Genomic DNA, 23,392 nt, shown 5'->3' with positions numbered 1-23,392 from the left:
AGAAAAAATAAAAAGAAAAAAATACGTGGTAAAATAACCGAAGACTAAGCAGTGTCTGAATCAAAATATTTCTTTTTTTTAAATAAGTGACCAGCCAGAGAAACACCAAACCCAGCTGGCCTATGACAGATTAATCAGAACCAAAGAACAGGTGCCATACATATGCAACAGAGAAGAAGAAAAAAAATGGCTCTGACACTGCCTAAAATGGACACTTAGACATGTCATTTTCTTCTGTGTGACCTGTTTCCTTAACTGTAATATTAGAAGTTTGAAATAGATGTTTTTCCCAGTAGAATGAGGATAGGTATTTTGGTTTGGTTTGTGAGCTGCTATAGCCCCAAGCATCTTTGCAGGTGCCAATAAACATCTGTTAAATAAATCTCTAAATTCCCTCTAGATTTGGCATTTAACTCTGAAACACATCAATTTCTCCAGAATGCTCCTAATCTGTAGAACCAGTTTCATAGAGTTTAACACTCCGGGTAACCAACCCTTCATATACTTGAGAATGCCACCCAAATCACATGAGACCCCTCATTATTAACTTTCAAAGCTTTGAGAAAATCTTTCCACCAAGTCCAGTGCCAAGCATGGTTACCACTGTTCTGAGGCTTACCATAGGGCTGTCTGAGGGAATGGTAAACAGTCACTCCATAGGGCCTCAGGGAAGCCTGGTAGTACACTTGTGGGTTGGTCTCCGCGAACTTGTTTGCCTTCAGCACGGCCATCTTCGTCCAATCAGTAAAGAACACCTGACCTTCAAATAAACTTATTCCAAAGGGATGAGGAATGAGGGAGCCTCCATGAACTACGGTCTTCCTGTTATAAAAGACACATATATATCATACAATGTGTTAGTTTTGCTTTATTATAATTAAAGCTGTAGTTAGTTCAATTACATGCCTGAAAAGCTAAATAATTTCTTGTCACAAATATGGAATAGATAGAAAAGGTACATTTTAGATGTATACATATTTCCATCTACATATGATAGAAGGATTTTCATGTTGTCTCTTGGAAAAGATGCTTGAAACTTATATTTCAGTCCCAGACAATCCTTTAGCTTGTCCTAGACTTTTTTGGAATTTACTGTTTTCCCTTTTGATCTTCATTCCTTTTAGGTTGCCCCACATCTAAAAGGCTAAGATGTGAAATAGCATGTTGAATACCATAGGTGAAAGAGTATTCCAAGACTTTGGAAGTCTGGGAAAAGATGCCTTCGCCAATTATTTTCCACTGCACCATTGACCATTTCCTAGCAATTAGGGAGCAGGACAGTGAGTGGTAGGATTAAAGCCTCAGCAAGCGCCCAGATCTGCTCCTGACATCACTGTAAGGAGAGCAAGAAGCAATGCCACTACCACTGTTATGCATCTGCTTGATGGAACTATCAACTGATCATACTTGCAATGGAGGCCCAAAGCCACTTAACTGGGAAGAAAATAGAAGTAAAATTAGGCACTAAGCAAAGAGAGGAAATCAACAACACCCCCCATGACTACGTCTCCACAAACCATGATTCAGTTAGACACATGAACAGAGTGAGGCAGAAGATGGTTGATATGAGAAAACTCTTATTTTCTTTATTTTGGCGTAATACAAAGACCTCAAAGAAAAATATTAGCATCCCCTGATAACTAAAAAGGACCATAGAGCTCTAAGAAAAGACTTAAAGATATTAAAGCTGGGAAACACACTAACGGGGAGTAAACAAAGAAACCTAAGGTGGCAGGTTAGTGCACACTTTGAAACATTCCATAATGACACGGTACATTAAGATTAGAGAATAGTTTCTTTTTCAGTTAGCAAATTCCAGAACCCTGAATGCCACCTGCTGGCAAAGCGAGAGGCAATGGCTTTATGATTTCAGCTGTACTTGTGAGCTTTAATATTTCTTTGATGTTTCTTCACAGCCAGCAAACCACTCAAATCTTTTCGAAACTCCATTGATTTTTATCTTTTATGCTTTACTTTTTTTTACTTTAGCAAAAGTTAGACTATATAATGTAATGCTAAAATATCCCAAAGAGAAAAAATTTAGGCAATTTCACAATTATTTTATGTGACTTATTGGGTTAGCTAATTTTTTCATAAAATTTATTCATATTCTCCTTATGGAAGCCAGTTTCAGTGATAGGAAGTAACCACATTAATACCCAATCACTTCATTTAACGAAGCAGAGATTGTTCTAAGGATATATAATCCAGTGGCAAACTGTGATATTATCCTTACTAAATGGAAACATAAGAGGAAACAAAACTATAATATTGCTTTCGTTGAGAAAACATAAAATCAAGTCATTGGGAAAAATTAAATTAACCAGTCTATTTGCTGAATCCACCCAAGAATAATATTTTGGGTCAAAATTTGAAGAACATGTTTTACCCAATTTTTGAAAATACCAACAGGAGAGGATCTAAAATAGTTTTTTTACATTAAGTTATAGTTAGCTCTAATCAGAGTACAAAGATGAAAAAAAAAATGTGCCATATTCAGCCAGGTGTAGTCGCTCACATCTGTAATCCCAACACTTTGGGAGGCTGAGGTGGGCAAATCACTTGAGGTTAGGAGTTTGGGACCAGCTTGGGAAACGTGGTGAAATGTTATCTCTACTAAAAATACAAAAATTAGCCAGGCATGGTGGTGTATGCTTGTAATCCTAGCTACTGGGGAGGCTGAGGCAGGAGAATCACTTGAACTTGGGAGGCGGAGGTTGCAGTGAACTGAGATCGCATCACTGCACTCCAGCCTGGGTGACAGAGTGAGACTCCATCTCAAAAAAAAAAAAAAGAAAGAAAGCCATATTCTGCCTTCAAATATTGCCGTTTAAGTATCTTTGTATACCAGGTAAAAGTACAATACAAAGAATTTCTCCTTGAAATTTGAAATATATAAAAACAGAGTAAAATCCATTTAATTCCCAGTAGGCAACATCAAATACCTAATAAAGCATGCATTTATTAGGGGAAGGTTAGAAAATTAAAAGGGAAAGTGATCTTGAGAAACAAAGCACAAATGAACTCTGGAGTAAATGAAAATAATGTGCATCATCTGGGACTAGGCGAGTAGTTGGAGAGGAGAAATCAAAGAACAAAGGCTGGAGGTTATAGTTAATGAGGGTTTACCTCTTGTGTTATGGGACACAAGAAGAGTTAACAAAACGGAGCAAGTCACTTCATGCAAATATCAGTACAAAGGTCATTAAAGCTATCATGTCAACCAACAAAGCAATATTTTCATTCTGGTCCTTTGATGTTTCTCTCCAGCCATTTCAAGCACTTTCCCCACAACTTATAAAACCATAAAGCCATACAAAATACTTCTTACCTTTGAATTCCATCATAAGTTACAGTTTCAATGTAATCAAACCGAGAGTCAACCCAGTAAACACGCTTCGATATCATATCCAGAGTTACCCCAGCAGGCCATCCCAGCTTCGTTTTCACCAAGTCTTTACGGTTGCTGCCATCCATGAATGCCCTTTCCAACTTAGGTTCCCCAGAAAGGCTCTCCCAATCTGAGAAAAATAAATAACTACAAAAGAAAAACAGAAGATGAAAGAATCTGGTATTTTACAAGTTTACCTGGGAATTTTTTTTTAATAGTATGTTTGGATCAATGGAAATTTTATCCAGCTGATTAGAGAACCACAGTATAAAGCAACAGGGAAATTAAGTATTTTAAAAAGAGAGAGAGAGAGAGAGACTGCGGGGGTCAATCAGGAGCGTCAACAGTTCCAAATAGCAACTACTATGATGCACTAATATGGCAGTCTAAAAGTTCATATTCAGCCAGCCAGGCACAGCGGTTCATGCCTGTGGTGCCAGCACTTTGGGAGGTCAAGGCACAAGGATCGCTTGAGGCCCATATTTCACGACCAGCCTGGGCAACATGGCAAGACCCCGTCTCTACAAAAATTAAAAGATTAGCTGGGCATGATGGCACTTGCCCATAGTTTCAGCTACTCCGGGAGCTGAGGTGGGAGGATTGCTGGAGCCCAGAAATTCAAGGCTGCAGCATGCCATGATTGTGCAGCTGCACTCCAGCCTGGGCAACAGAGCAAGAACCTGTCTCACACAAAAAAAAATCATATTCACCTTCTGAACTTCCTCCTCTGTTTCCTTTATCTGTCCTTTGCTTCTCTTTTTTACGCCCAGGAAAACTTACAAATACCTTTTAAAAGAAGCTATCAAGCTATTTTGCTCCTCAATTTTCCATTCTGAAGCATAGACAGAGAACATTTCCATCATTTTCAAGAAGGATAGCTGATATAATGAAGCAGAAGTGAATAATCATCATTCACCAAGACTAAAATAGCCTAAAGCTTATCCGAGGGTCCTAAGACCCAATTGTGAAATTCTAGGAGAAAGCTACATCTCCTATAACACTTCTCAAATGTGAAGATTGGGAAATTTGAATTTAAACCTGAAGAAAAGCATTATCAGTGATTCTGGGTTGATTCAGATGAACAACTTGTAATGAGATATTAGCATTGATATCTCAATCCCAGCCTGTATCAAGAAAGTTCTGAAAGGAATAGTTCCAACCTCTTTTCCCATCTTTAAAAATCTTTACAGCGAATTCATGTTAATCGTCTTAAAAATAATGAAACATAAGTAATGTTTAGTTGTAATAATAATATTAGATTGAGTTAGAACACAGAATCCAATCTCTTAACTAGGAAAATGTGGCAAACACTAAGAATAAAATTCATACCCCCAAAACAACTAGTATTTTTAGTACACCAGTAGGTGTGTTTGGGTGACATGTCCTCACATAGGATTATATTTAATAAACTTTCTTAAAGCTTATAAAAATAAGGGCACAAAATAGACATGGGTTCTAGAGTACAGAGCCTAAAATAAATCAGAATGAGCCTTCGATTAATCCAATGGATGTTCAATGTATAGAGGGAGAGAGAAAATTCTGAAAATACAGGAATCAATATGTTTTCACATCACTTACCCAACAGTTGGGTCCACGGCAATTCCTCTAGGATGCCCCAAGTTTTCAGTTATAAGGGTAACCCGGTAGCTTCCATCCAAATTTACCATATCTATGCGGTTGACCTTGGTTTCCACCAGATAGATTTTATTATTAACCCAGTCCACAGCCAGGTTCTCTGGGGTTTCAACAGAAACATTGAGAACCTCTTGGATATTTAAACCATGAATGTCAACTGAAAAAACCTGAAAGAAAAACCAAAATTATTATATTTCTTCAGCATCACTAACTACATGGTTTGTTTTGATTTTTTAGCTATAATCAAACCAGAATTGCTAAAAATCTAAATTCTCAACTTTTAGAAATTTCATGCAAGTTATTTAAATAATTGAGAATTGCATTAATGGTATAATAAAATGTAAGAAGAAGAAATAAATAAAATTCCATAACTCTTTAGGAGTTTCTGAAATTTATGTTTCAAAAATCTCCATTGCATTACTCCAAGATGAAATTAAACCCATCACACTTTCCAAATAAGACAATGGAACAAAATTTTGGCCATTAAACAAAATACTGTCAATATTTGTTACTTGATCCTGAATTACAGTTCCATTTAGAAGATGCAGGTAAAAATCTGATTTTTATCATCCAGAAAAGCAGTGCGCTTTTTACATTTTAAATGATCAAATTTCAAAAATTACCACCAAATATCTATCCAGTTTTGAAAGAATGTCTACTATTTCTTTTAATTAGGCTCTTGGACTCCACTTCGAATAAAATTAAAAGTTGCTCAAGGCTAATCCATATAATAGACTGCTTTGTTTAAGAGGTCACATGTAATAGTATAGCATGGAAAAGGTGCTGATTAACATAAAATATCTCAAGGGCCTTTTTTGTCAGAAAACAAAGGAACTTTCCCCTCTACTCCCTCTAAAAGTGAAAAGCTATCAACACTTTGTGCTCAGGGTTCCATTCAGCTCCTGCAATTTCTATTTACCTTATTTTGCACAGTGTCTGTCCAAAAAACTCTTTGCAGGTGATAGTGGAAAGCCACACCCACGGCCACTCCACGATTCTGAGACTCCACTAGGATCCGGAAGCTCCTTCCATGAATATCACCAATTAACAAATCCCGACCATTGGAGAAGATAATGGAGGCCTCGCCAACTAAATGTGAAGAAGGAAGGCATCACCACTCCTTCAGGTGAGCAAGGATGGTGAAGTAGCTTACAACTGATATGCTTTCTGCTTTTTCAAATGCTATCTTCTACGTTGTCTTACCTGATTTTAACATAAACCTCTGAGGCAGACAGATAGCTATCATTCTATCCATTTTACAGAAGGGCAAATTGAGGCACAAAAAGGTTTAATGAAGTGTCCAAAATCTCAGTAAGTTAGGAAGAATTTGGTAAGAATTCAAGCATCCTGGATGCTAGTCCAATACACTTTCAATGACACTGAGGACAGTATTTCTCAGATATTTTCAAGACTCCTTGATGATATGGGCTCCTTAGCCCCATGTGCAACTCTAGATTTTGTTAAACACAGAAGACATTTTAAAGATTACCAAGAAATCACTCTGAAAAAGATGGTAATGGTGGTTCCAAATCTGTCTATATACTCACAGGTATGCAAAATGATCTATGAACAAGGTATTTTTCTTTTCTTAATTCAGAATTTATTTCAAAGTTTCACTTCAAACTTTTTTTTATTATTATTATACTTTAAGTTCTAGGGTACATGTGCATAACGTGCGGGTTTGTTACATATGTATACTTGTGCCATGTTGGTGTGCTGCACCCATCAACTCGTCAGCACCCATCAATTTGTCATTTATATCTGGTATAACTCCCAATGCAACCCCCCCTCCCCCCTCCCCATGATAGGCCCCGATGTGTGATGTTCCCCTTCCCGAGTCCAAGTGATGTCATTGTTCAGTTCCCACCTATGAGTGAGAACATGTGGTGTTTGGTTTTCTGTTCTTGTGATAGTTTGCTAAGAATGATGGTTTCCAGCTGCATCCATGTCCCTACAAAGGACACAAACTCATCCTTTTTTATGGCTGCACAATATTCCATGGTGTATATGTGCCACATTTTCTTAATCCAGTCTGTCACAGATGGACATTTGGGTTGATTCCAAGTCTTTGCTATTGTGAATAGTGCCGCAACTAGATGTACCATATGACCCAGCCATCCCACTACTGGGTATATACCCAAAGGATTATAAATCATGCTGCTATGAACAAGGTATTAACTGTAGTCTTACTGGCAATAGCAAAAGATAAGGAATGATATAAAAGTTATCGGTAGAGGACTAGTTAAACAAATTATGAACGTCAAAAAAAAAAAGGAATATTATGCCATTATAAAAAAAAAATAATAATTAAGGCCGGGCACAGTGGCTCACATTTGTAATCCCAGCACTTTGAGGGGCTGAGGCAGGAGGATCATATGAAGTCAGGAGTTCGAAATCAGTCTGGCCAACATGGGGAAACCCCATTTCTACTAAAAATACAAAAATTAGCCAGGCGTGGTGGCGGGGGCCTGTAATCTCAGCTACTCAGGAGGCTGAGGCAGGAGAACCACTTGAACCCAAGAGGCGGAGATTGCAGTGAGCCAAGATCTTGCCATTGCACTCCAGCCTGGGCAACAAGAGAGAGACTCCATCTCAAAAATAAATAAGTAAGGCTGGATGCAGTGGTTCACGCCTGTAATCCCAGCACTTTGGGAGGCCCAGCACTTTGGGAGGCCGAGGCGGGTAGATTACGAGGTGAGGAGATCAAGACCATTCTGGCTAACATGGTGAAACCCCATCTCTACTAAAAATACAAAAATTAGCCGGGCATGGTGGCAGATGCCTGTAGTCCCAGCTACTCGGGAGGCTGAGGCAGAGAATTGCCTGAACCCAGGAGGCAGAGGTTGCAGTGAGCCAAGATGGCGTCACTGCACTCCAGCCTGGGCAACAGAGCAAGACTCATTCTCAAAAATAAATAAATAAAACTAACTAACTAAATAAATAAATGAATAAATAAAATAATTAAGAAATAATTTCATGTGCTGATATGGAAAGCTCTGGAAAATATCTTAAGTACATTCACAAGATGCAGAACTGTGCATATAGTTTACTACCATATATAGATATACAAATACATTTAAATATCTATATTTGTACAATCTTATTTATTCGTTAAAAAACCTCTAGAACTGAAATGAAGAAACAGCAATTACTCATGGGAAAGAGGAAGTGAAAACCATGCAGAGGGGAATAGGTATGGAGGAAGGCATCTCACTACATATTTTCTTATAATTTAAAATGTGTGAACATATAAATATGTTACCTATGCAAAAAATAAACAAATTGAAGTGTTAAAAATCTGCTGAACCTAAAAATTACTACACAGAAAATCAGGTATTTCTATGCAAAAACAAGTAGAAAATGGGCCATTCTTCAGTCGTGGGAGCAGTTAAGTTTCAGAAGACATCAAAGACACTTCAAAATCAAGTGTGAAATAACTATTGGAAAATAGGAGTTTATACTGACACCTTCGTCTGGAGAAATTGACAGTGACAAAATGCTTTGGAGCCCTCATCTATGTTTTGCAGATTTTCTCCATGACTTTTCTCTACTACTATTTACTACTCTCTACTTTCCATACTCTTACATTGATTCCAACAAAGTACCCAGAATTAGGGCATTCAAAAAAATTTTAATCCAAATTTAGCATGTCTATTTGGAAATACCCCTAAATTTTGCAAGAACACTGCAAAAATTATTTCTGTAGATAGTTGTCACCTACTTTTGTGGTAGGTAATTAATTAAAAGTTAAATGTTCAAGCCAATCAAATGTAGGCAGAGCATTTATTCCACAATTAAAGGTTGGTGACATCATAGCCTAGGTCAAAGTAAACAAGCAACCAATTTAAAAATATTAATAATGGTCACCATTAATCGACAAATTGGTCCTTAATAATCAAAGAATGAAATTAATGTTAACCAATTTTTCTAGGCAACAGGAGCCATCCCTGATTTGTAATGATAAAGCCCTGCTAACAGCATAAATGCTGATAATTCTGCTGTCATCAGAAGGAAGGAAAGAAGCTATTAGAATCTGTTTCCTGTTCACAGATTCAGGTGTCCATAATTTACTCACAGGAATCATTAGCTTTGCAATGCTGTCCACGCTCCAAGATATACCCTTCTTCACAGTGGCACAGGTGATGGCCAGGTCGGCTTTCACACTTCTGGTCACAAATTCCCCATATCTGGCAATCATCAAACTCTGCCATATGGAAAATACACATTTGTAGTCAAGGTTATCAGCATTTATTGAGCACTCTCTGACAAAAATCCTAGATAAGATGGCCAAGAATGTGGTGTTGCCCGTGTCTAAATAAACACCCTCTGGAGTTAGGCACAGGTTCTCAGAATTTATAACAGCCATCTTCATGTAAGGAAAAAGAATACTTACATCATTTTTTAAACCTACATGAAGGATAACTTTACAGAAAATGCACAACACTTCCTGAATTCATAGCCCTATGGTATTGCATTTCATTTATTAATGTTAGTTTACAAATATATAAACTTTGGTGTAAACGTTTCCCTTTAATACTACGCTTTCCAATATGGTAGCCACCAACCCCCTGTGGCTATCTAAATGTATCTTTAGATTAATTAAAATAAAATAAAATTAATAATTTGCTTTCCTAGTCACTTGCCACATTTCAAGTGCTCAATAGCCACATATGACTAGTGGTTACCATGTTAGAGAGTGAAGATACACATTTACATCACTGCAGAAAGTTCTATTGGACAGCACCATTTCTCAATAAAGTAAGACCTGCCTATAGACAGTCCCTCAAGAAGACACAAATTTATGACTGCAATAAAGTATTTGGAAAGGTCTATTTACCCAGTTCTCTTTCCTCTGATGTCAAAAAATTATAACCAAAATTAAATTGAACTTATTTTCAAGACATCAAAAATTTCTTCTCCTCTACTTATTGGTTAACTTATTATTCACTCATTTAATAAATGTTCATTGAAAGTCCCTTATATGACAGAGCTCTGTTCATTACCAGTTCTACTGTGTAAAAATACTTCCAATATAATTGACATAAACAATAGAATATGGAGGGGAGAACACAACAAAATATTAAAAGAGTCTTTCTTAAAGACTGTAAGTCTTCAGGGGTGCAGAAATTGTCTTATCCTGGGTACATCTAACTTTCCAAGTCCACGTCCACTCTCCATCATCCTTTACCCTGCTCTCTTCCCTGGGAGGATGGCCCATGCAAACTATAACAGTAGAGTTCCCACACCCTCTGGTTTCAGGAAGTTCTCAAGTAGATTACAATTTCTGAAACCACTGCACTCCCAAGTCTAGAATTCTCCAGAGCTCTATGATCTGATTACATTTGAAGCAACTGTCAGAACTGTGAATTGGGTTCAACCATTCCTGCTGGGTGGCCCACCATTCCATAAACCACCAAAAGCCCAAGGTTCTTCCCTTTTCTTTTCTGTTGCCCAGGCTGGAGTGCAGTGGCACAATCTCGGCTCACTGCAACCTCCGCCTCCCAGGTTCAAGCAATCCTTCCACTTCAGCCTCCCGAGCAGCTGGGACTACAGGTGCGTACCACCACACCCGGCTAATATTTTTGTATTTTTAGTAGAGACAGCATTTCCCCATGTTGGCCAGGCTGGTCTCAAACTCCTGATCTCAAATGATCAGCCCGCCTTGGCCTCCCAAAGTGATGGGATTGCAGGCATGAGCCACTGTACCCAACCCCAAGAAGGTTCTTCTAATAATCCCATTTCCCTGCAGATTAAACATAACAACATGAGCCAGCATACCTATCTTTCCAAAGACTGTGACTAACCAAAGGAAAAAACCCCAATCCGATCTGGACACTAGCAGGTTGAAAGGCCACGTGAGGGTGTGAAATGCCCTCACTGATGATTCCCTTCTGTCCCCTCAACTCAGCCCTGAGAAAGCTTCACCTAAGGCTTTGCCTCAGCAGGAAAAGAAGTACAGGACATTCTCCCTCAAATCCCCTGAATGTCATAACTTCATTTTGAATGCAAGATCCATGAGACTACATCTAAGGATTTGGAGTCACTCTGAGAAGAAGTTCTGATGTCAAACAGAAGGAAACCAAAGGTCGAGAAGTCATAACTAGGAATTCTCTAGCACAAATGCCCTTCCTATCACCTGCACTACAAGTGGTTTAAAGATTTGAATGAGTGGGCCAGGCACGGTGGCTCATGTCTATAATCCCAGCATTTTGGGAGGGCAAGGTGGGAGGATTGATTGAGTCCAAGGATTTGAGACTAGCCTGGGCAATATAGCGAGGGTTTATCTCTACTAAGAATTAAAAAAAAAAAAAAAATAGCCAGGAGGCGCGTGCCTGTAGCCCCAGCTACTCAGGAGGCTGAGGTGAGAGGTTGCAGTGAGCAGCATGATTGAGCCACTGCACTCCAGCCTGGACAACAGTAAGACCCTATCTCAAAAAACAGGATTTGAATGAGTGTGTAAAATTGCTGTCACTTTTGTGACAATAAGATTGTATCCTTGGATCACTATAGAGAAATATGAAAGTTAATTAACATCCATCAGCAGCCAGAGTGAAGACAAGAAAAATAAAAGTAGAATTGAGGGTTTTCATGACAGTAGAAAAGATAGTGGAAACCACACAAAACACTGAAACACTACTTTACAATCCCCCTCTCACTCCAATACCTTTATCTATTTTCTTTCCTTTTTATTCTTTGTCTCCTCCCACCAACAAATACTGCTGTGAAAATAATTCAAAAACCCCTTTTTAACCGAGACCCCCTTGGCCACCCTCTGATCCATCTGGCTGTGTGAAACCCCACTATGCTGAATGACCTCCCTGCCCTCACTCTGCACCACGATGTCATTCTGTCAACAAACAGCATGTCCTGTCAATCAGAAACAATGAGCCCAGTAAACTGCTTCAGCATGCCTCAGAGCTTCCACTGCCAGGTCAAGACTACCAGGGGCAGATGAATGGTAGAAAGACACAAGATTTCGTGTCAAGATTATTCAATGTTATTCTTGATTACCACCGAGGTATTCACTGGGGAGCCATGTCTAAGATAATAAATGGTACATAGGTTTCCAACACCTGAAGCCTCTGTAATGTGTCAGCCAAGCAGAGGGTTATAGCCATACAGAGAGTATTTGTTGAAATGAAATGCTTGAGAGAGCAAACCAAAGCAACAATTCCCCTAAAAATTCAGCTCAGCTGAAACAAGTGTAACTGGTTTCCTAATGTCATGTATTTAAAGAGTTCTCTATAAAGAGAGAAAAATAGTCTTCTTTGAAACAAATGTGAAATAAATGTTAACCCAGCCTCAAAACTCAGAGGCAAATGACACATTCTTGAAGGACAGCAAAGGTCACAGAAAAGGTCTCTGCAGGTGGCAGGGGGCCTCATATTCACAAAGGCCCTCAAATGTAGACTTTTGAGATTATCTCCAAATGAGGTTGTCTGTACTAAAGTCCCAGAAATGCGCTGGCGGGAATGAAAGAAGATGTCTGTTGTGGAACTTAGAATTAGTGCCCCAGTATTAGAACACACTACTTCCAACGTGTTATTAATGTGCAGTACGTTCTCTAATCCTGAAATTATCTTGTGCATGCATAATACTGCAATATTCTGCCTTACATTCACTAGTAGGTTAAATGCAAAATTTTATAAAACAACAACTTTGTTATGACAGCCTTTCACTTTGTAAGGGGCTATTGAAAATTGAAGTGGCCTGAATTTCTGACATTTAGGAAACCCTAGACATTTGGAAATACAACCCAAGGCTCACCACAGACTTATATGTTGGAAAATATGGAAAATATGTTATCTGGGCTCTAGGGTGGAACAAAACACTGAGAACAGCTTGTGGGGCATCACAAGACTGAATCAGGGATTCTGAAAGAACAAATCACTTTTCCTGAAAGGACTTCATGGCCTATCAAGTTTCAACTGTAAGACAGCTCAGCCCCAACTCCTCTTTGGGAGTTGATAAAGGAAAAAGAGAGAAAAGCTGATGTAATACTGAGAATGTGGCTTCTGGTATTTCTATTGGAACTTCTTTTCTACTAAGAGAAAAGGAAAATGCCTAGAGAACTAAAAGGCTGGGAATGGGATTGGCAGCTGGGTAGAAGTGAAGGGGGGCAAAGGAGCCTGACATTTGCCAAAGACACAGGAGCAGATTCACACCCACAGCAGATTCAGCCCCACTCTGAGCAGAAGCGAGGCTGCCCCTCTGCCCAGGGCTACCTGAAATCCAGGCAGGACTCCCAGAGTCAGGTCACCACCTAACCAACAAGGTTTGTGTGAAAAGTATCTGTACATTACTAGAATGCATCCCTAATATAATGGTAATGATAACAATAAAACACAAAAAGTGGCCCGCAATCTTATTTAAGGCCAGTTGCAGATCATAACTTTTATGTATAAAATGTTTTAAAATGATTAGAAATGCAGGGGCCTTCTTAAATTATTTCAGAGTTCACTTAAGTCACTTGATCTTAAAGTACCTTATTGAATACAGTTACTTAAGAGGAGCAATTAGATAGGCAACTTTGGGACTTGGTCCTGACATTAAAAACCTACAATTACCTACTATGAACACAAGGAAAAGCTCAAATGGATTGCTTTCGTGGATATGAAAATCCAGTTTTTCTTGGCATATGATAAGTAAGTGAGCCCAACGATTATAGTTTTCAGTAACGCTGAGGAGCAGCTTTCTCAAGAATTTCAAGTTTAATTTGCAAACCAGAGTTTATTTCTGGTATCAATACATTTTTCTGTTTGCTAGCACTTCTGCTGAAAATAATAATAATAATAATAAAATAAAGAAAAAAGGAAAGGTTTTTCTGGCTATGAGTAGTTATTAAGATTAACCATGTTTGACAAAGTATAATTATGTTGGAAGCCATGAGCTGAGACTAAAGACTTTGAATAACTTCATTAGGTTTATCTAAATTCAATATTTTTTTACCAAATTTTACCAAAGAGTTCTAAAATATTAACATTTTAATATTTTAATAATATTAAAATAATAATTTCAGAAGAAATACTTTTCTAGGAGCATTTCTCACACATTTCATGTTTGTTTTTATCTCAAAAGCCCTAAAGAATATCTCATATTTCTAAGGAATATCAAAAGAATACAAATATCCTGGGAAAATTCTGAATCACTTTGGAGACCCATAGAAGACTACCAAATTTAAATGAATAGTTTCAATTGCCTTCCATATGCCTTTTCCCAACAGCAGTAAAAACAAAACCTCTGTGATCACTTCCTGCTAGTATGTTTGTTATTCATGTATCAAAAATCAGATCGAAGGAAAAAAAGATCAGAGCACCAAAAACTCACTAAGAAAATGGAAACTGATGATAGTTGGCCATGTCTAATTCTCCCATGGTAAGGCCCCATCCTAATCACAGTGAGATACAAAGATGGCATCAAAATCAAAAATCTCCCAATGGGAGAAATCATTTCTGAAGTCAGAGAGGAGAGATATGAGGAAATAGTTGGTGTACCGGTATCTAGTTTAATGCCAGCCACCATCTGGAAGCATCATGATAAAGAATCTGCTCATCTTGAATGATGGTTCCAAGTAGATGTCACAATCAGTGGAATGAGTAGCCAGCCCAGCATAGGCACTGACCCACCAAGTGTAGTCACCTGAGCAATGACCTGGTGATCCTCTGCTGTGACGTTTGTGCATCCTGGAGAAGAGGCCAGGGGAATAAGGTAGGGGTACTTGCTGGGCTTAAGCAGCAGCTATCTACCAACCTCATGGAAGTAGTTCAGTATTCAGTAACCAGAATGGCTGCACCAATCCTGATGCCAAATACTTGAAAAGAAAACAGAAAAGGACTACCACCCCCAACAAGTAGTGGATAGGTTCCAGGTAGCTAGTCAACTCGCTCATGACAGAACCACTCTTTTGTCTTGTACACCACACCAAACCTTCTCAGAGTTAAAATTCCCTATTTGCCAGGTTTTCTGTGAGGTCTGGGTTGCTTTGTTATGACTGACCATGACGATTCTCCACAAGTGCAACCTCCTTGATGTCAGAGATCAGGGAACCTGTCGGTGTACTCTAATGAAAGACAAGTAGCCCCCATCCCCCCATCACTTACCAACACAGGTACGGCTGTCATTGTGGTTGATAATATAACCTGGGGGACAAAAACACGCTCCTCCATAAGGCGTCGCATGGCACTGGTACTGGCAGTTCAAGGCAGAGCACAGAGTCGTACCTAAACGAAGAAAAGAACTTTGTTAAATGAATGGTGACTTCTGGACAAGAATGATTAACCTAATAGCTTCTTTTTCCATCAGTAGCAGCTAAGTAAGCATAGTAGATGTACAGAAAAATCTGTCACCCTTCAAATCTTACTGCAAAACTTGGCAATAAAAGCTCATCTGAGACAGGATGATTGCTTGAAGCCAGGAGATCAAGACCAGCCTGGGTAACATAGCTAGACCTCATCTTCACAAAAAGTTAAAAATATAAACATTAGCCGGGAACAGTGGCTCACACCTGTAATCTCAGCACTTTTGGAGGCCAATGCAAGAGGATCACTTGAGCCCAGAAGTTTGAGGCTGCAGTAAGCTATGACTGCACCACTGTACTCTAACCTGGGTGACAGAACAAGAGCCTGTCTCAAGTGGAAACAAAAGAAAAAAGAATAAAAGCTCCTTTTTAAAGTTATAACTATGTGCAAGTATAAGTCATTATAAGTCTTATTTATGAAAAAAAAACAGGTCATGCATGGGTCTATCTTTGTGTCTACACAGTAAAAAGGGCTAAGAACTCCCAAGTGACTGGAGCAAGAATAAGCCTAAAAGTATTAACTGCGGCTGGCTTCAAGAGATGGGATTTCAGGTGATTATATTTTTTTCTTTTGGTTAATTTTTATTTTCCAACTTTCATACTGTGACTACACATCTTTTATTAATTTTTGAGCCTTTTTAAATGGGCTCCCAAATGAAATAGAGAAAAAAAAAACCATAGAGGTATCTGCCTGTTTAAATATTATGTACAATTTTTGTCAGGAAACAAAAAATAACCTTGGGGTTGCAGTTACATGGGCACTTCTAGGCAACCACAGATTTAGTCAGAGTATATTATTGATGAAATCAAGGTTTTAAATGGTATTCCCTTACAGGACAGTCAGCTGTCCACAGAGTTGATGGGTTGTTGGTGGGGTGAATATTCTACAGTTACAAAAAAGGAGAAAAAAATCCCTAGTTCCAGTCAGTTTCCTCATAAATGAATGTGGACACACAAGACATAATCAAACAACACTGTTCGTGGCCAACTCAGTTTTGCCATTGGAGAGTAACTCAAAGTACGTAACCCAGGAACCAGAAGGTTTTTTTTTTTTTTTTTTTTTTTTTTAGTACAGGCAGACAAGGCCTTTTTCCATAAGTATAAGCCAGGTAATAAAATCTCCAACACATCTTTAAGGTCATCAAAATTGCCATTGAAACAATCCTCCCTGTGTGTGTGTTAGGGATTAGGGACAGGGAGTTGCTCCAAAACTTGTTAAGCTCCTCCCATCAATAGATGGAGTCTATTTCTTCCATCCACTCTGGGTTTGGCCAAGTGTCTTGCTTTGAACAATAAGACTTGAGCAAACTTGGCATAAGTAGAACCTTGAAAGTACTTGAGCCCGAGGGTTTGCTCTTTCAGTCTCTGGGTCAACAAAGCTAGGCTAGCCCAAGCTTTTACTGCAACATCCTGACGTTTGAGTGAGCTGATATAGGCCAGAGAAACTACTTAGCCAACCCACAGAACTGTGAGAAATAATACGACACATTTGTCAGTTTAAGCCACTAAGTCTTAGGGTGCTTTGTTATGCAAACGCCAACAGATACACTGTATTTGAACATCTGTTCTAGAAAACAGAAATATCTTTATCGGAAAGTTACCCAGGTAAATGCCTATACTCACTACAGTATTTTCCAGTAGTAGTACTGTTTTCATCTTCTCTTCCTGGGCAATCTAAAATCCCATCACAAACTTTATAAATGGAGATGCATCGTCCCGACTCTGGGCAAGACCATTCTCTTGGGGAACATTTATGAACACCATGAGAACTGCTTTCTGTGGGGGGAAAATGAGAGAGTTACAGGCCACAGGGGAGGTACAGCAAGCTCTTTTTCAATCAGTGGTTAAAAGGGGATGTAGAGCAAGTTGGACAGGAGAAATCCATAAATGATCTATATTTTACAATAAGTTAGTGATTTCTAACTCTACCACTAGTCTTTTACTGAGATTCTAAGGACAGGCATAATGGAATTACTCCACTTTCCCTGGAAGAGGCAGCCCCCAGCCGGGTTATAAGAGTAAGAAGCAGATACGGTCTCAATTATCAACAAACTAGATTCATAATCCCCTAGGAAAAGATGCAGTTATTTAAATCCTGAATTACCGAAGTAGGACCATCAAGTTAGGTCCAGAATTACTTGAGTTTGTGGTTGAGCTTTTTGATTTGCTTTGTTTATTTAGTGAAATGTCAATAGTATAAGAAAAACCATAACCCAAATGTAGAAAAACCACTTTCTGGAACATAAAAACATAAAACCATGTTTTATGCTCCCAGAACAAGCATTTCCCTTATCATACCTGGGATTGGAATGGTGCAGGTAACTTACTGTAGGGTGTGGGTATTAGTAAGGGCTAAATTGTTGGAGGTGCTGCTGATGATATCAGCAACATAAAAGGGTGAATATCAGTAACATAAAAGGGTGAATATCACTGGCAATTTCCTTCTCACAGAATCTTTAAGCACTTCTCTGGATAGTAGCTTCTCCTACACTTACCAATCCCCAGCTCCACCCCACATGTTCCTAAGGTGACCTCTCTTTCACCACTAAACGTCAGTGACTCATTTGGGAATCAGAATTTACAAAACCAAAACAAAAAAATAAGCTGAACTGTTACCAAGGTTCAAAGTCATTTTTAAAGATTGTAAGGTCTAAGACAAATGACATTTTCCCTATTTTCTCTCCTTCCCCAGCCTATTAATTTTATATAGGTAAATCTATTTAAAACAGACAGTATTAAAGGGAGAAAGTCAGACTGAGATATAGAAGAGGGAGAGACTGTCCTACCTATTTTGCCTTAAAGATAAAAAGGAGAGGATTATAATTTAATCTGTATTTGAGTTCTGAATCTTCTTAGGAAAAGTTAGTGAAGTCACCTCCTTCTTCCCCACCCACTAAGTTCCTAAACAACTCCTTCAACTCCAGCCAGTCCTGAGGCTTGCTTGTCACACAAAATTTTTAAAAAGGAAAAGAGAAAAAGCAAGCACTGGAAAACACTTGAAGAAAATGCTTTTCAGTAGGAATCTCTTCCCCTCCTTACCACATCCATCTTCATCTCCATTATCTTTACAGTCATCTTCTCCATCACAAACCCAGTTCTGATAAATGCATCGGCCACTGGGGCAAGTGAACTGGTAACCACCGCAGGTCGGATAGTCTGGAACAAAGCAACAGCTGCACTCTAAAGACACAAATCACCTGGAAAAACTCAAAGTGCTCTCACCTCAGTGCCTAAGCAGAACTATTTCTTAAATATCTTGACAAAAATTTTAAAAAGCAGGAAAAAAAAAGAGAGAGAGAAAGAAGGTAACAGCAGCTTTGGGTCTAGGAAATGAACTCAGATGCCAGTTTCTGTTTTTCAGGATTAAAAATTAGATCAGCCTGGGAAACATGGTGAGACTTCATCTCTACCAAAAACACAAAAAAATAAATAAATAGCCAGGCATACTGGTACATGTCTGTAGTCCCAGCTACTCGGGAGGCTGAAGTGGGAGGATGGCATGAGCCTGGCCTGGGGATGTGGAGTTGCAGTGAGCTGAGATCGTACAACTGCACTCCAGCCTGGGTGACAGAGTGAGACCCTGTCTCAAAAAAGAAAAAAAATTAAAAATTAAAAACAAGATGGTTTGCAATGTGTTGGCACAGAACAGAAAATGCAAAGATGCTGCAGACATGACAACATCCAACGTTCTCATATTTTACTATAAGCTCCGTAATTGCTAATCTATGACCAAATGATTCTGAGTCAACCATTCCATGATGTCACATTCTCTATGATTCTCTGTCGCTGAAATAAGCCCAGGTTCCAGAAAGGAAGTCGGGCATGACTCATTGAAAATTAGGGTGATAGCGAAAATATTTAACAATACCCTAAGGCATGGGTACCAACCAATCAAAAGAGGTATGGAGGGAAATTATACATTCTAGTAAATAAATCACCACAAAAAGCTGTCAACTTACTGGAAATAGTAAAACTCTTTCACGGAGTCTTCTAACTTTACTCATTCCGAAAAAATAAGTGGAGGTGGCAACAAGCAGACAACAGCATGGACATAAAAGCAAGGTCAGAGTGAAGAAGTGGAGGCAAGAAAGCCACCTATACCACACTGTAACTTTCAGTCTGGGCGCGGTGGCTCATGTCCATAATCCCAGCACTTTGGGAGGCTGAGGCGGGCGGATCACTTGAGGTCAGGAGTTTGCGACCAGCCTGGCCAACATGGTGAAACCCCATCTCTACTAAAAACACAAAATTAGCCGGACATGGTGGCGCATGCCTGTGATCCCAGCTACTTAGGAGGCTGAAGCAGGAGAATTGCTTGAACCCAGGAGGTGGAGGTTGCAATAAGTCGAGATCACACCACTGTACTCCTGCCTGGGCAACAAAGCAAAGCTCCATCTCCAAAAAAAAAAAAAAAAGAAGAAGAAGAAAAAGAAACTTTCCTGACCCTCCAACTTTAACGCAGTAGAAATTTCAAAGTAAAGAGGAGAGTTAGAGCCACTCCTAGGGAAATTCCTTTCCCTTAAAAACACTTCTCTTACTCGACTACCAAAGTTCTCAGAGGTACAGGTCATTTAAGAATGCAGTGATAGAATATATCCTGTACCCCTGGAGCCTAAGGAAAGAAGGCAAACTGTCCATCACTAGTCCTTTACATCTACGCAGATCCTTGAAAGATAAAGGAGCCCAGGTCCAGCAACACCACAAAGGCTCGTGTCATGGCCCCTAGTGACCTTCTGATTCCATCTGCCATCAAATGTAGTGACTCTTTTCCTTGAAAAAAGTAGTACATTGGTGGGGGAGGCGGGGATAAAACAAAACCAAACTGAAACAAAACAAAACACTCCCAACAACATGACCCAGTATAAAGAAATCACCGTACTGCAAGCATGTTCATCACTGCCGTCTTGGCAATCACTGTCATGGTCACAGACATAAACGTGAGGGATACACTCTCCACTGCCACATGAGAACTCATTGTGCAAGCATATCTCAGCTGCAACAGAAAGTTAGGAAGGGAAAGAAAAGAGAGAAGTTAACTCCATTGTAGCCATTTAATCTCAAAGGAAGATCATCTCCAGTTTAAGAAGGGATTCTTACTAAGCAGTGGTGTGCTGGTAAATGTTTAAGAATCAGTTATCCAGGAACAAAAAGGCCCTGGTTTGTAATGTTTGCTGATTTCCAGTGTGTAAATACTCCTACCAATGGCTGACTTCAAACTACCAACATGAATTCACTGAAACTGAACTTGGGAAGAGATGCACATAATTGGCTCTCTCAAGCCAGTATAAACCAGCTTCAGCACACCACTGCACATCTTGTGCGCAATACTTACTGCAGTTGATTTCATCTGAGGAGTCCCTGCAATCAACTTTCCAATCACACTTCTGACTGGTGTTATAGCAGGCTCCATTGTCACAAGTAAGCTGCTCACACGTTGCGTATTCTATTGTTTAAAAAAAAAATGGAAACAGCAAACAAACCTTAAATTTCCTTCAGCAAACATTTATTGAGTGATTACTATATGCAAGTCACTAAATGCTGAGCACATATTGATAGACACACAAAAAAATATGCTCCCTGGCTTCATGGAGAGTACGGCTGGACAGCGGAGACAAATATTAGTCAAGTAAGACACAAATGGTAAATTACAAACTGGGATAAGTGCTAATGTGGAAAGTACAGAGGACTGTGAGACTGCATAGCAGAAAATCTCCCCTAAAGAAGTGACTTTTGAGCTAAAAGATGAAGAATGAGAAAGAATTTAACTTTAGCTCAAAATGGAACATTATTTTACATAATACAAATAACATCCCAGGAAACTAAAGTACCACCGCACAAGCTTGGAAGAAAGAAAAGCCATTTCTTCCACTGTGGGGTGGAGAAAGAAAGCAGGCCTAGAGTTCAGGAGCCCTGGTGGCCCAGAGGTACCACTCAGCAGCTATTTACTGTGACTCAAGCTTCATGTCCTATGTTTCTACTTCCCTATCTGCACATTTGGATAATCTACTGCACAGGGTAGAGGGGCCTGAAAAGACCCTGTCTGGTGAAGCATGTTGAAAAGCATAATGTGCCCTCAAAGCACAAATTATTGTTGCCATGTTATGTACATGTGACCACCTCACTGCTACTCATTGGACCTGGTTTTCTAGGTCACAGTGGAAAATCAGGAAGTCCCTTACAGAAATAACATGCTATCTGTCCCTCCTCTCTACTTACCAGACTTGGACCACCTGTCTCTCGTGACTTCTTACTGGAGGCTTTATTCTGTGGATTGTTGATCTCTTTCCCCCATGACATAACGAAACTCCCTGAGATCAAGGATCCTGTCGTACTCATTTTAGAATCCCCAACACTTAGTACAGGGGTGGTGGGACATTACTCACTGTGCTCAAGAAATGTTCAATATTGCTATTATTTATCACAGGTGAACATTTTAGTCATTTGGCTTTTAAAAATATTTTGAAGTTCTGCCTTTTATGGCCTTTGAATACCCTCCTTTTCACAAATGTGATATCTTCCTTGGTCTGACCATCTTTTTCATGAAAGATTATTTTTGTATTGATTAGCAGGTCATCTTCTGATTTCTTTTTAACAAAGGAAAAGGTATGTCTTAGTTAACTTTGAGTCTCAATTTTGCACTTAAGAACCCCGTTTGAGATTTTATAGAGATATAAATATATTGAAGATAATTCTTTGGATAGTCCCAAGTCTTTTCAAGCAGAAGCCGTGTACGAAATTCTGTGCTGAAACTGTACTAAACTTGTGCCATGTTAACAACTTGCACTTTTTAAAAACGGACTCTCCAATGATCTTTTTTCTTTTCTTTTTTTTTTTTTTTTTTTTTTTGGTATAGTAAAGGAATAAGCCTAACTCTTCTCATCTCCAGAGGTTCAAAGTTAGTCTGTTAAGTGTCCTTAAATATCTCAATTGCCAGAGTTACGTATTGTCGATCATATGTTAAAATGGAAGGTGTTTTTAAATAGCTAGTTAACATTGAAAATTTTTTCTGATTTTTATTTTGTTTTTTAATAGTCCAAAAGTGAGCCGGTGCCTAGAGTTATCGCTGTATTTCCTTGCTGAGAAGATATGCCTTACAAATGTACCTTCAAATGGGTCACACAACTCTCCCTTCAAGTGATGTTTACTAATTCTGCTTTCAAGAGATGCAAAAGACCAGGTGAGGCCAGCAAGCAATTCCTTTGCCCTTGTGAGCCAGATAGCTCCTATAGTCAATGTGTTATCTAGCCTTTTAAGAGCAGCAGCAAGCAGGAGAAAAACCCATAGAAAACCCAGCTCTTTGCAACAGATAAGCTACTTGTCAGGAGGAAAATTAATCTGGGCTTGAACGGCGGCTACTTCATTTAAGGTGATAATTATAAAGAATCTGGAATAAGTGTGCTGGGTGGCTCTCTCATTTTCCTCATCCTGCTTTTTGAGAACCAGTGCCAGATAATTGAAAGGAAAAGGATTAAAACAGTAACCACTGACATGACTAAAAGTTTACCGACATGGCCCATTCCCCACCCAACAAACAACAAGGCCAGCTTGATATCATCAGGGAGGGTATTGTGATGGCCAGAGGTCAGCAGTTCGACTTTTGGAATGAAGAACGAACAGCTTTCTTGTCTCCATCCACACTGATAAAGAATCTCTCTCAATCAGCAGGGGACCCCTCTCAACCCCTGCACACCTTGATCTCTTCTGTGCATAGTTAACCTGAGATGTATACTTATAGGAAAGATTGCACAGAGCTCACTAACTCCACAAAATACTGAAAATACTTGGAAATCTATTTCCAAATGGTTTTCCCTCTTTGGAGATCCACACAGAGAGAACAGGTCCAAACTGTTAACACTGATCAAAGAAAGAAATGAATGGATTCTACTATCATTGCTAAAGATGTTAATGAGTTTCAGTCTACTCCAGAAAACAATAAGTCACAATCCTTTGAGCTTCCAACTGGGAGATATCTAAAACCTTATTTTTTGGTTTATTTGCTTGGCAAGCCTGAGTCTAACCTTCTTCCCAAAGAGCAAATCCATCATGTGGCTAAAATGTCCTGCAAGATT

At 39.1% G+C, this 23,392-nt stretch overlaps 1 protein-coding gene across 2 annotated transcripts in view; it reads right to left on the bottom strand.

Moving 5' to 3' along the window:
- LRP2 (LDL receptor related protein 2) overlaps positions 1-23,392 on the bottom strand; it is a 221,836-nt gene that overhangs the window by 139,688 nt on the left and 58,756 nt on the right. For both annotated transcript variants that reach the window (XM_033231218.1, XM_033231219.1), the window contains exons 5-14: positions 20,656-20,766; positions 20,203-20,316; positions 18,363-18,479; positions 16,947-17,099; positions 15,127-15,246; positions 9,102-9,230; positions 5,946-6,115; positions 4,970-5,193; positions 3,332-3,538; positions 620-822 (exon numbers count right to left, since the gene is read on the bottom strand). In XM_033231218.1, the coding sequence (XP_033087109.1) occupies positions 620-822; positions 3,332-3,538; positions 4,970-5,193; positions 5,946-6,115; positions 9,102-9,230; positions 15,127-15,246; positions 16,947-17,099; positions 18,363-18,479; positions 20,203-20,316; positions 20,656-20,766 (1,548 nt within the window). The remainder of the gene's footprint in view (positions 1-619; positions 823-3,331; positions 3,539-4,969; positions 5,194-5,945; positions 6,116-9,101; positions 9,231-15,126; positions 15,247-16,946; positions 17,100-18,362; positions 18,480-20,202; positions 20,317-20,655; positions 20,767-23,392) is intronic.

The sequence above is a fragment of the Trachypithecus francoisi genome, unplaced genomic scaffold (genome assembly GCF_009764315.1).
Source record: "Trachypithecus francoisi isolate TF-2019V2 unplaced genomic scaffold, Tfra_2.0 Lachesis_group13, whole genome shotgun sequence".
Lineage (NCBI taxonomy): Eukaryota > Metazoa > Chordata > Mammalia > Primates > Cercopithecidae > Trachypithecus > Trachypithecus francoisi.
Note: the sequence above shows the minus strand (reverse complement) of the source record. Positions and strands in the feature narration are given on the sequence as shown.